Here is a 12,671-nt window from a genome sequence, read left to right as displayed (position 1 = left end):
CGGCTCGTAATGCGGAACTCCCTTTACACTGTCTTGCGGTTTGACACCCGCCGCAGCGTATAGGCAAGGAGCCAGGCAATACTCGCCCTCAGAGGAATTCAATCGCGGTGCGTCCTTCATATCGCAGCTGCGTCTTATAATGGCATAAATCACATCTATGTCTACATAGTACCCTGCGAGCCACCTCTATGGTGCTTGGCAGGGGGTGATCAATCACCCAACGTGGAATATGTAAGAGGACCGCCACATGCACACCACACGGTAATAAAATGTTAAGCATAATAACGAAAAATACGTGCATTTACATCTGCATATTACCATGCTAGCCACCTCCATGGTGTTTGGCAGGGGGTGATCAATCACCAAATGGAACATGTTTATAGCACCGCCACATGAACAACACTCAGTCATCAAATGTTAAGTACAATAACAAAAAATACGTGCACCTACATCTACATGTTACCCTGCGGGACACCTCTATGGTGTTTGGCAGGGGGTGATCAATCACCAACATGGAACATGTAAGAGGACCGACACATTCACACCGAACAGTCATAAAATGTTAAGGATAATAATAACAAATACGTAAACCTACGCATTTCTTCCGGGTTTCCTTCCGCGTCAGATTGTTCGTAGACAACAGTTTCGCTGGCTATCCTGCCAGCGTCTTCAGGTCGAAGGTCTTCCTTCGACCTGAAGACGCTGGCAGGATAGCCAGCGAAACTGTTGTCTACGAACAATCTGACGCGGAAGGAAACCCGGAAGAAATGCAGAGATCAAACCATCGCCGCGGAAACCTACGTTCTAACACGTAAACCTACATCTACACATAACCCCGCGATGCACCTCTATGGTGTTTGGCTGGGGTTGATCATTCACCAACATGCATCATGCAAGAGGATTCCTACATACACACCACAAATAAAATTTTAAGCATAATAGCAAAAAATGCATGTACATTCATTAAAAGGCTAAAATTACTGACGGCTAATAGTTTTTATTGCAAATCCATTCAAGATTAGATCATCATCATCACTGGTCAACAATCTTATGATTGGTTTGAAGCAGCTCTCCACTCAATTCTCCTATCAGCTAATCTTTCCACACCTACGTGTTTCTTCTCTTTGACCAAACTTTGAGTTAAATCTTTGCACAGCACCTGACCGAAAATCCCGGGGGGATTCGGGTTCGAATCCCGGTCAAGGCGAATGATATTTTTTCTCTGTGGATTTTTCGCACAGTTTGTGCATTGCGGTACTCACCGTGGCTAGTCCCGGCAGGGGCGCAGCTAGGAATTAAGGCTAGGGGGGATTTTAGGCGCAACTAATACTTACGGAGGTATTGCATACCTACCAGGATAAGCGGGCCCTCCTCCAGAAAATTTTTAAGGATAACGGGTCAAAATGGCGAGTTTTACGGCTTTCTGGGGGATATTTGATAAATCCTAACACTATTCTATAAGTAATACTGATACAAATAAGTAAAATGGATTAAGCTTAAAAATTTCTCTGAGCGCTGGGGGGGGGGGGTTTATCCCCCAAAACCCCCCTCGCTGCACCACTGAGTCCCGGTATACTTACACTGATTGAGAGAGATTGAGAGTGAGTGAGTGAAGTAATAAAAGAATTACATTCAATAAATTGTTATATAAACCCTTAAAAGTTCAAGATGGTAACGCTCTAAACAAGAAATTCGCGGCGAAAGAAAAGAGACTATACCCCCTCTTATGGTTATGCCGACACGTGGTATAACCTCAACAAACCTGATCACATCGTTTCCCGGTAAATGATGTTTTGTTGTTGAACTCAGGCTGTCCACCGGGTGAAAGTATCCATTGATACCAACGTTTCGAGCACCGAATTGGTTTTCGTCTTCAGGACGAGTTAAGACGAAAACCGACTCGGTGTTCGAAATGTCGGCATAATAGGATTTTTTAACGAGTGATTCGCGGCGAAAAAATACATTCTATGTCCTCTTATGGTTACATCTACCCGTGGTTTGACCTCACCCAACCTACAATAACTTACTACATTTTTATTAAACTATTTTACCGATCGAGGTAGGTCTCCATGAAGTTCTTAAAAAGTATTCTGTAAGCCTCTTCTTTATGCATGTACTTCCCCCTCCAATTCCCAGTAAGGCCTACTCCCTTTCGTTTCATCTAAAAATCTTATTGTCTTTCTTACTCTCTCTCTCTCGTTTATCTGAAACTCTATATTCTATAAGGAATACTGATTTAATCTAAATAAATAAAATGGATTAAACTTAAAAATTTCTCTTAGCTCTGGGGGGGTTTATCACCCAAAACCCCTCCCCTCGCTGCACCACTGAGTCCCAGTATAATAGTAATAAAACTGAGTGAGAGAGAATCCTAAACAAAATAACTCCTTGGTGATAACGCGATGTAAACTATTCGGGTTGAATCACTGAGTTTGAGTGAGTGAGTGAAGTGATGAAAGCATTACATTCAATTAATTGTTATATAAACCCTTAAAAGTTCAAGATGATTACGTTCTAAACAATAAATTCGCGGCGAAAGAAAAGAGAATATACCCCCTCTTATGATTATACCGCCAAGTGGTTTGACCTCAACAAACTTGCAATAAACACCGACATGAACCTTGACATTTTCGAGATTGTAACGTTTTAAAAAAGTAGTATGCTCACATCGTTTTCCGGGTGAATGATGTCTTTTTTTTGAACTCGGGCTGTCCACCGGGTGAAAGTCTCTATTGATACCAACTTTTCGAACACCGAATTGGTTTTCGTCTTCAGGACGAGTTAAGACGAAAACCGATTCGGTGTTCGAAATGTCGGCATTAATGGAGTTTTTAACGAGTGATTCGCAGCGAAAAAATACATTCCACGTCCTCTTACTGCTAAATCGCCGCGTGGTTAGACCCCACCCAACCTACAATAAACTACTACATTTTTATTAAACTTTTACCGATTGAGGTAGGACTCAATGAAGTACTTAAAAAGTATTCTTTCAGCCTCCCCTACCTACATGTAATCGAAAAAATATATTCCACGTCCTCTTACTGCTAAATCGCCGCGTGGTTAGACTCCACCCAACCTACAATAAACTACCACATTTTTATTAAACTATTTACCGATTGAGGTAGGACTCCGTGAAGTACTTATAAAGTATTCTTTCAGCCTCCCCTTCCTACATGTACTTCCCTCTCCAATTCTCAGAAAGGCCTACTCCATATCGTTTTATCTAAAAAAAAGTTGTATTCCTTCCTCTCTCGTTTGACTAAATTTCTACCCTCTAGCACCGTTTTTCAAAAATCGGCCAACGGGATGGAATCGGGCCTCTTCAATGCAGTCCCCTTGAGCCAGACATTGCTCACCCCCGGCACAATTCGAATGGCGCGCCATTCATATCGCAGCTGCGTGCGAGAATGGGAAAACCTCACTCTACTTACATTACCCCTACATCAACCCCCTACCCTCGCCCACCCCCGTGCACTAGAGTCGAGGGCAGAGGGGTGTCGTGTGGAGTTGGAGGCGCTCCGTGGCGCCGATCAATAAACCGTGAGAGGTGCTGAGGGGGACATCGAGGGAAGCGGGCCACGGTTGCGCGCTGGAGGAGGGGGCCTTCGAGGGGGAAAAGAGCGGAGGTGGGATCGGGGAGCGGGAGCAGAAGCGCAGTCGCCGCGCTCCGTCGGGCGAGAGAGGCGCGGTTGTGACCTAGAGGCGGAGGAAGTTAACAGGCGCCGGACAGACAGGCAAGAAGACCCCCGGACCCACAAGCCGCTGTTGAAAGGGGTGAAGAAGACTTCAAGGTTACAGAAGTGGGAGCTATAGAAACCTCACACGTCTCGAAACCGTCGCTTGCTCGCCGAATCGTCCCAGAATTCTTTCCGGGAGCGTTCGAAGAAGACCGAATTCAACCGTCCGACCCGGCTGACGAGAGGATAAGGCTGGGAAGTTCCCGCAAGGGTTAAAATACCGCACCGTGCCGTGGTGCGGCGGTAGGAGTGGCACCAGTATCGTCGGTTCCGGCACCAGCGCAGCATCACCACCGCCGGCGGCCTCTGCGGAAGGCTCTAGCAGCGGTCGTCCCTAGAGGATTCTGCTCACACCTTCTTCGCGACCGCAACAAGAGCTGGATGGTTTGATGCGGGGCCAAGGTTCGAGAGGATCCAGTGCCATCTACTTGGTCGGACAGACGCTCTTTGTCGGTGAGTGTCCCTCGCGGTGCTTTGTGGTCTTGTGTGTCACCCAATCTGCAGAGAGGGAACGAAAAAAATAAATTTTTGGGACCCAGGATGGGCCCCTGTGGGACACATGTTTTTTTTAATATCGCAATTACGATATAGTCGTTCCACGTGGTGAGAGATATCTTTAAAGTCAACTAGTCAGTTTAATTATTGACCTTGCGGTAGAAATAATTGCGGTGGAAAAAATGTGAAACCCAAGATTACCCCCAGTGCTTTTATATTTAATTTTTTTATGCTTACGCGATGTGGCCATACCATGTGGCGAGGAAAATAGTTTTAAGTCAACCATCTGGTTGAGTTTGTGACATAAAGGTTTCGTAGCTTTATTGATACCCCTCCTTTTGGCTAATTACGACTGAAATAAATTTTTGCACTCAATGATGTCCCCCTTAAGAACACACGTATTTTTTAATATTTACGTGGCGTTGTCGTTACGCCTGGTGAGGAATATCGTTTTAGGTCACCTAGCTGGTTCAGTTTATGTCTCAAAGGATCCCTAATTTTGCTTTTCTCCTCGCCATGAGTGGTTGAGGCTGAAAAAAATTGTTTGACCTAATATTGTCCCCGGTTGAGCACGTTATTTTACATTCTAAACCCGATGTGCTCCTTGCACGTAGTGAGTACATTCACATTGATGCTACCAGCTGGTTGAATTCGTGCCATATTGGCTCTCTAATGCAATTTAACCCCTTTTACCGGTTTATTATGGCAGGAAAAAAATTGTAGGACCTAGTACAGTCCCTTGTGGTACTCAAGTTTTTTTTTAATTGAAAAATCTAGTTTTTAACGTGGTCATAGTCGTTCCAATTGCTTTGTTTTGAGTCGATTGGATGGTTGACCGCGTGCCCTATAGGCTCTCTTGATTTCAAAGGGCCACTGCCATACTCCCCCTCCTCCCCTTGGCTTATTGCGGCATGAGGAAGAGCAGGTGAAGTGGGAGGGGGAGATGGCGGAGCGCTCGGAACTGCCGCGTGTGCTCCGCTGCAGTGGAACGTCTGGTCGCATTCATTTTTCGCCTCCCCCTGACCCGCAGCCGCCCCTGATCAATTCAGTGGGGTCATTGCTTGTGTGTGGAAGGCCTTGGTGACGGAGGGAAATTCGAATCGATTCCTTCCCGACCACAATTTCACACCGTGGTCCTAACTGCTGAACGGCATGATATGCATCTCAATGACGGGCTGCAGGGTATAATAGAGTATTATTTCGGTTATTTTGCGAGGTCACAATTCGTGATTGGTGATGCATCAATTGGGTCACAGTTATATTTTTTTAGAGGACGCATCGCTCCCATTAGACCTGTCTTCTGTCGTGGTGTTTTCATAGTTTAAAAATTATGCTATCATCGTTATATTTTAGTACGTTGAGTAAACAATTTTCAACATTGTCCTGTGTCACATTACCGTACTTTGATTTCTGGGTTATTTAATTAATAGTTTAAATATTTTGATAATTGTCTGACGTATAAGTTCGGAAAATTACACGACGGTAGTGTAAGTTTTTTTATGAGATAATACCCCACGGAGAAAAACAAAATACGGTCGCCATAGCGACAAATTTTGCCTTTTTTCACGTACTACGTTTTTAAACTTTAGCTCTTTTCTTGAAAATTTCGGTGTCCATAGAGTAAACATTTGCTTGTATCTCAATAATGGAAATTTAATCTCTGGTAAACTACTGAGGTGAAATTATCACATTTGATTTACAAAAAAAATTGGCAAAGGTCTGCTCTATATACTCTGAAATCATCACGATGGTATCTTAAGTTTAAACAAGAAATATTTGTATTGGAAAATGAGCAGTTTTACCCGTCAAGGGGGAGTGATGCATTTGTACCTGATATTAGCCGTAAATCGCCTAGAAGTAATACTTTTCCTCTCTCTACTTGTATGTCTACATGTTTTATCTCGTATATACTCTTTGATATGGTTTAATTTTTCTGTATAAACGATTATCCCTCAAGGATATTGTGTGTATGAAGTGTGTTACTTCATAAGTTTAAGAATTGGGTACGTGTTTATTTCGGTGTGAGTGAGTCAGACTTGATGATGATTGATTATTTGAAGCATTTATTTTTTTGATCCCCTCACTCACAGTCTTTCTTGAGTTTGGATAGAGTGCAATTTATTTGTTGCTTCATGTGATTTATATATAAATCCTCACACAAGTTAGCTTGGTTTATCCTTCGACACGCGCTGCAGATGAAGTTTGGCACGGGCTGTGGTTGAATGCGTGTGTGAACGTGACTACGAGAAGTGTGCTGGCCAATTCGTGAGTGAGTGAGGATGTAATGTGCCAATAAGTGCGTGTATATGTGTGACAGAATCATCTCCACTTCCCTCCCCCCAACTCATGACTCTTGTCGATTTGAGAACGACAAAGGGGCACTCGATTATGTTACAATCTCATTGTGAAGGTCCGCGTTACGAATTAAACACTGCTATGCAAGTTATGTGTTGAGGGACATCCGTTTCACGGTTGATTGTGGCACGAAATGAATCTTTATAATGGGCATCGGCTATTATGGAAAAATATTTATAGCTATTGAATTTCGGCTTAAACTCACGCCAGGTAAATAAATGATACGTTTTTCTTAAAGAGTTTTATCTTGTAAAATGCCTTTTTAAAAATTGATCAAGAGATAAAAAAGCTTCTAAAAATATTCCATATAAGGAGGATAGTTACCAAATTCGACCAAAATTGGAACTTAACGGAACCACTTCGAATCCGAATCCGAAATTCGTCCAGAAGAAAATCTAGAAATGCTTCACTGTTAATTATTTATTTAAAATTAAATTTTCATGTTTTTCAGATTTTATTCAAACATCGTTATTCAATATGAGATATCCTTTTATATGCGTTTTTAGTTCTTCAATCCATACCCTTTTAAGTAAGTATCTTGAAGCTCAACCAAGCTGCTAATTTAAACAATGAAGTCATTTTTTCACAGCGGATTTGTAAAACATGATGAAAGAATGTTGTAACTAAGGCAAGTGGCTAAATGAGAACAATGTTTCAATTCGGTTTGTAAAAATGTGAGTTTAATTTGTTTACAAATCGGTTATCATGAATCTATCGTAAAACACGATTTATTTTTTCTTTTCCACTCGGGTTTTCATATGCGGAATAGTTTCTACAGTTATTGTGGAGAAAAGCTGATTCCTCTCCCAAGGTTTCAACGCTAAACGTTGATGCAAAATATTGCGGTCATTTTAGTTTGGTGATGTGGTTCACTTTTTGTGCCAAAAATTAGCTGCATTTCATGTGTAATTTTTTTATATTTTTGCATGTCTATCACTGACGTGTAGCTTTTTCTGTACGAGCGACAATCCGTGAATAAGCTGGCGTTGTTACGAGAGACACAGATGTCAGCCGCCATCCGTCGCGACAATCCTTTCGTTGCAATTTGGCATGTATCTCCATGCATGCGTCCATCACATACGAAGCAATCTGGCAACCTGGTTGTTAGCTGTCATTCCAGTTTGATATAAAATCAGTGGATCTGAAAACTGGTTTAAAAAAAGAGATTTTGGAGAGCGGTAAATATCCGGCATGTAGCAATGTGCTCGTAAACAAAAGAAATAAATAAGAAAATTTCAGCGAAATTGAATTAAATCTCGTAGATAAATTATTACCTGCAGTAAGAGAATACTCAAAGGATAAGTGTACGTAGAGTTGGTAATTTGAAGAAAATAATGGAACGGTAGCGAACTTCGGGCGATTCTGATGGAGTCTTACTATAAATTACGCACACCTTACCTTTTTTTGCATTAAACCCACTTATCAAGATCTTAAGAAAGAAAGTATATTATGAGTGGCTATTGACGTAAATAACCATAGGGCGTATCCCGGATGACATATAGCTGGTTATTATGCTGTAGTTCATTTCTATGAAAAAATAGGGCATGCAACATGTCATATTTTCCTTGTCAACAGAAACAAAAATCTAGGGGTAAGGCATTGACCCTACGCTCTGAATGTGTGGTATCACACATCTATGGCTTAGTCTGGGGTGAGCTAAACCCTAACCTATTGTAACCACCCTTCAATTCAATCAGTTATTGAGTAATGGGTTTCTCAACGATCTGGATTACTGTACCTTAATTTTTTTCGAATTAAAATTTACTTTCACTGAAGATTTAAGGCATTTATTAATAGGATTTATGGGTGATGGAAGCTTATAATGTTTAATTTAACGGTCTTCTAGACATTATACTTGTTAGAAAGTCATTCTTTTTGCATGCACGTTACATTAACTTATACTGGTGGATGTGTAAATGAAAAAACGAAAAAATGCACCGTGTAACTAGTGGTTACCACACATTGTACGAATGCATGAACATAAAATAGAACCTGTTCTAATTTGGTCCATGCATTCGTACATGTTCCCTTCTGGTCCACCGAAATCGTTCATGAATTCAACATTAATTCGTAGGTGTTAAGTTATCGTGTACAGAGGCCTTTAGAAATTAATTACAGCATAATAACCAGCATTAATATGATAAGTAGTGACTTCGAAATAAAATCCCATTTCATTTCGATTGTCGTCGCTTACTGGTCGCTTACATTAATATCAATCTCTCTGAAAATTTACCTGCAGGCCTCCCGGCGTTGCTCAGTAAGGATATTGCCCAGAGAAGAGGGAAACTTGGAATTCATGGTCATATAGCTGAGTTTTTACGTTATCTCTTTTACCTTGTCAAGAGGTGTGCCTACCCGGCAGGATATCTAACCGCAGAATCATTTGGTCGTGACGTAACAAACGGTAGTGATAAAACGACGCAAAGGACGCATTGGATGCTACTAAACTAGTACTGTAGCACTTGGAATCTTAGGATACACCTATGTACCAACTTTGAGTGCAATCTGCGTGGCCGTATGGAAACTCATATTGGACAAACAAACAGACATCCTGTCTTATATGTGTGTAGATATTTTTACATATATTCTGGGGAAAATAAAAAAGTGCTGGAAAACTTATTTCGATTTTTGTTGGTAGCCATACGTTGTTATTCTTTTTTCCTTGTATATTCGCACCGCGTGTTCGCTACCTTTCCATTTTCTGCGGTTCGGGTTTTTTTTTTCCACTGCAGAGGCGCAGTGTGCGTCAACCCTCCACCCCTTATCCCATTACTACCTCCCAGCGTGCCACACTTGCCGATTCCCCCTCATTCACTCCATAACAACCCCACCCCGTTAAATGACCACCCCTCCGGTTCGCGCGAAGTTTAAGTTGAACAGTTGAACGGCGCACCACGCACCCCTTATCGATTTCCACCCTCACGATGTCCCTTTAAAATTTTTACTTCCGTCAAATTGCCTCGACGTCAGGCGACTTCATTTTTTTCTCCATGCACGGTCTGGTTTGGTTTTTCTCGGGAAAACATTATTGGCATGCAGGATTTTAAATGCGTGGATTTCCACAGTTGGAAGATCGTTTGCCTAGGTTAGGTTTCGTGGTATCTCGTATTTCGAGAATATGTTGGATTCAAGAGCGGAAATGGTAAAATAACCCTGTCAATAATCAAAATAAAGTCATGATATTCTTGAGATAACATAAATATTTCAATAGAAAACCTTATAACTCTGTTATTTTATGTATAAATATTGTAAAGCTATGAACCCCAGCGCAGCTATCGCCAAATGAGTATATTTTGATCTTTCGGCTCTTATCTATACTATAAATCATTATTTTTTAATATGCAAAAAGTTTCGACTTAGATAATAAATGTGCATAATTTAAATGCAGTGCAAGAAAAACCGAATGCATTTTTATGGTGCCTGAAACACAATGCGGAATCTAAGCACATTGATGAATTTATTAATAAAATGACTTGGCAAAAACAATCAAAGAATAGCTTCGTGAACATAACTTCTTAGGAAACTTGCTGGAAGTTCTATGGCATAGTTGTCTGCAATTATTGCGCTAATGTACTATCGTAACGTCCGCAAATTTAGCAGAATATCGGATTCTAAGTTACTGGTATGTTTCTCTTCCCACTCCGAAAACTCCCTTAGTACAACTACATAGGCGTTTGCCCCTGAAAATATTGTTGCTATCAACTTTCAAGAAGTTCCTTTCTCCATTGAATCGCTAGCACATTTCCACTCTTTCAAGTTATGTGAGATCATCGCATATTTTTAGATTTAGTATAATTCTGGATTTCTGTAGTAGTACCATTATTTTACCCCGACGTTTCATGGATCATGCAAATTTGAACTTCTCGGGTTTTTAACTAATTATTTACATTAAAAACTGGCTAAAAGCTTTCCATTTATTAGGTATAGCTTTTAGTTTGGAAAAAAATTAGTTAAACATTCGATATTTTACGTGATGTATTTGAAATATTCGCAATATTTAATATTGCACGAAGTAGAGAACGAAGGAATTCAGTCTTCGACGAATTCCTTACAGGAGTAAACTGGTAATATTTTTATACTTCACTAGTAACCTAGCAACCGTCGATTTATTGATGAGAAGTTGACCTTAATATCTACATACATACGGATGTGGATTTTATGGTTGGTAATTTTTTTGGTGCCATAACGGTCCCTAGATCAATTTTTCGTAGTTACTCCAATTATTTCGAAAAGAAAGCAATGTCGTCTATATAATTTGAGTGCCTCTTTGAGTTCCTTGACATCTCGTTTTGACCCCATTATGGACTGAATATATTTATTCGAAACCTTTCCTTCCCTCGTTACTTTTTTGTGAGCGAACAAGTGTGCTTGGGAATGAATGAATGAAAATAGCTCTTATACTCAAAATTTTAGGTCACGAAATTGGTAGCTACTACAATCAATAAAAAGCGTTTACTTATACATTTATCAATTTAAGTTTCGGTAGGTATATCTGATCTATTGTATAGAATATACACATTAGTTATAGAAAATTTTATACATACATATGGTACGTTAATATTATAATTATAATAAATGATTTCGCTCGTTAAGCTACTCCTAGAATAGCGTAATGTCTAATGGCTCATATTTTATAAACATTATTATGGTTAGTTGATAAATAAGAACCACGCCGTCATAAACATGTATCGTTGTTAAAATTTACATATTAAGCGGTTAATAAATAAATTATAATTCATGTATTAAGTTAATTGTGTGTTTGGGTGGAACTTTATCCATATTTTCATGTTTTATACTTTTGGTGTAATTGGTCGGCTTTTGAATCTTCATCATCATTATTTCCATATCATTACCTCGTATTCATTATGAACATGCACAAAGGCGACTTAGTTCTAGGCTAACACTCGTATGTATTCGTCATTCACACCACACAATATATATTTATCACTATATTGTAACATATTTTACATATTATAGAAAAAATCACCTTGAAATTTTTAATCATGATCTAGCATCGCCTCTGGAGCCAAAAAAAGTCTTCGCTCAACTACACCTTACCCAAATAATGAAATAGGCGTGACGGTGGTAACCATGAAAAACGGGGACTTGAATAAATTGGGAGAGGACTGATAAGCATACTATTTCAAGGGCAAGGCAGCTCAACACAGGACATCAGGATCATGTGCGGTAGCGCTAAACCTAGATGTAATAGCCCGTCTAATGCGGTAGGCTAGTGATACCAGCTCCCTCTTCAATGCGTACAAATCTTCTATGCTGTTCCCCGTTCGCCCGCCTAGCCTGGTGGAAATTAAATGCAGAAAGTTCCGCGATAGTTGCGTGAAATGAGTCAAAGAGAATTATGCGATTTCTGGGTTAAAACAGTACTTTTAGTGTTAAGGTAGTATATTTTACTTCAACATTGACTAAAATCGTTAATTTTCCTTTTATTAGCTTGTTTAGCTAGTCAATGACTAGTATTTAATTTCATATGGCCAATATTTGTAACATTTTATCAGTCATACATCTTCCTTAGACTAGCAGTGAGGAGGAAGAAGTGATACGAAATTATTATAAAAGCTCACAGTGCATATATTAATGTATTTCCTCATTAAAAACTCTTGTATATATCAGATTAACTTTTGCGTTATCAAGACAACTAACACAACTGTAAAAAAACTGTGAATTAGTCTCGATTAGTGATTATATCTCTTTTGATGTAATTTTATTGTGTTATACGGTTTGCTGTTTCCTTCTAGCAATTGCGATGCATAAGTAAATGTGAGACTAATTATAGAATAATAATTTAGGACGTTTTGGAACGATTATATATAATGTCCGTCGCTTTAGTTACCAGGTGATGATGATGCAAGTTTTTGTTGAGAAAGCATTATATTTTGTTGAGAATTTGCAATTAGTAACCTCATATCCGGTAATGCAATTTTTCTATTACAGAAAAATTTTCCTATTACAGAAATTTAAGTCATTTCTTTGCATCTCAGATACACATTTCATGCGATGCTACCTTATTGTACAATGCCTCCCAGGCAGAAAATAATCCTGTATTGAATTCAGGTGGTCTGTTAG

General features: G+C 39.8%; 1 protein-coding gene across 3 annotated transcripts in view; it reads left to right on the top strand.

Annotated features, from left to right (window-relative positions):
• Positions 1-3,630: 3,630 nt before the first annotated feature.
• Positions 3,631-12,671, top strand: part of LOC124169686 (protein quiver) — a 168,031-nt gene continuing 158,990 nt past the window's right edge. For 2 of the 3 annotated variants that reach the window (XM_046548359.1, XM_046548361.1), the window contains exon 1: positions 3,631-4,190. In XM_046548359.1, coding sequence (XP_046404315.1) covers positions 4,127-4,190 — 64 coding nt within the window. In that variant the 5' untranslated portion in view covers positions 3,631-4,126. The remainder of the gene's footprint in view (positions 4,191-12,671) is intronic. The other variant, XM_046548360.1, reaches the window with a different exon arrangement.

The sequence above is a fragment of the Ischnura elegans genome, chromosome 12 (genome assembly GCF_921293095.1).
Source record: "Ischnura elegans chromosome 12, ioIscEleg1.1, whole genome shotgun sequence".
Lineage (NCBI taxonomy): Eukaryota > Metazoa > Arthropoda > Insecta > Odonata > Coenagrionidae > Ischnura > Ischnura elegans.
This window is presented reverse-complemented; position numbering and strand designations above follow the sequence as displayed.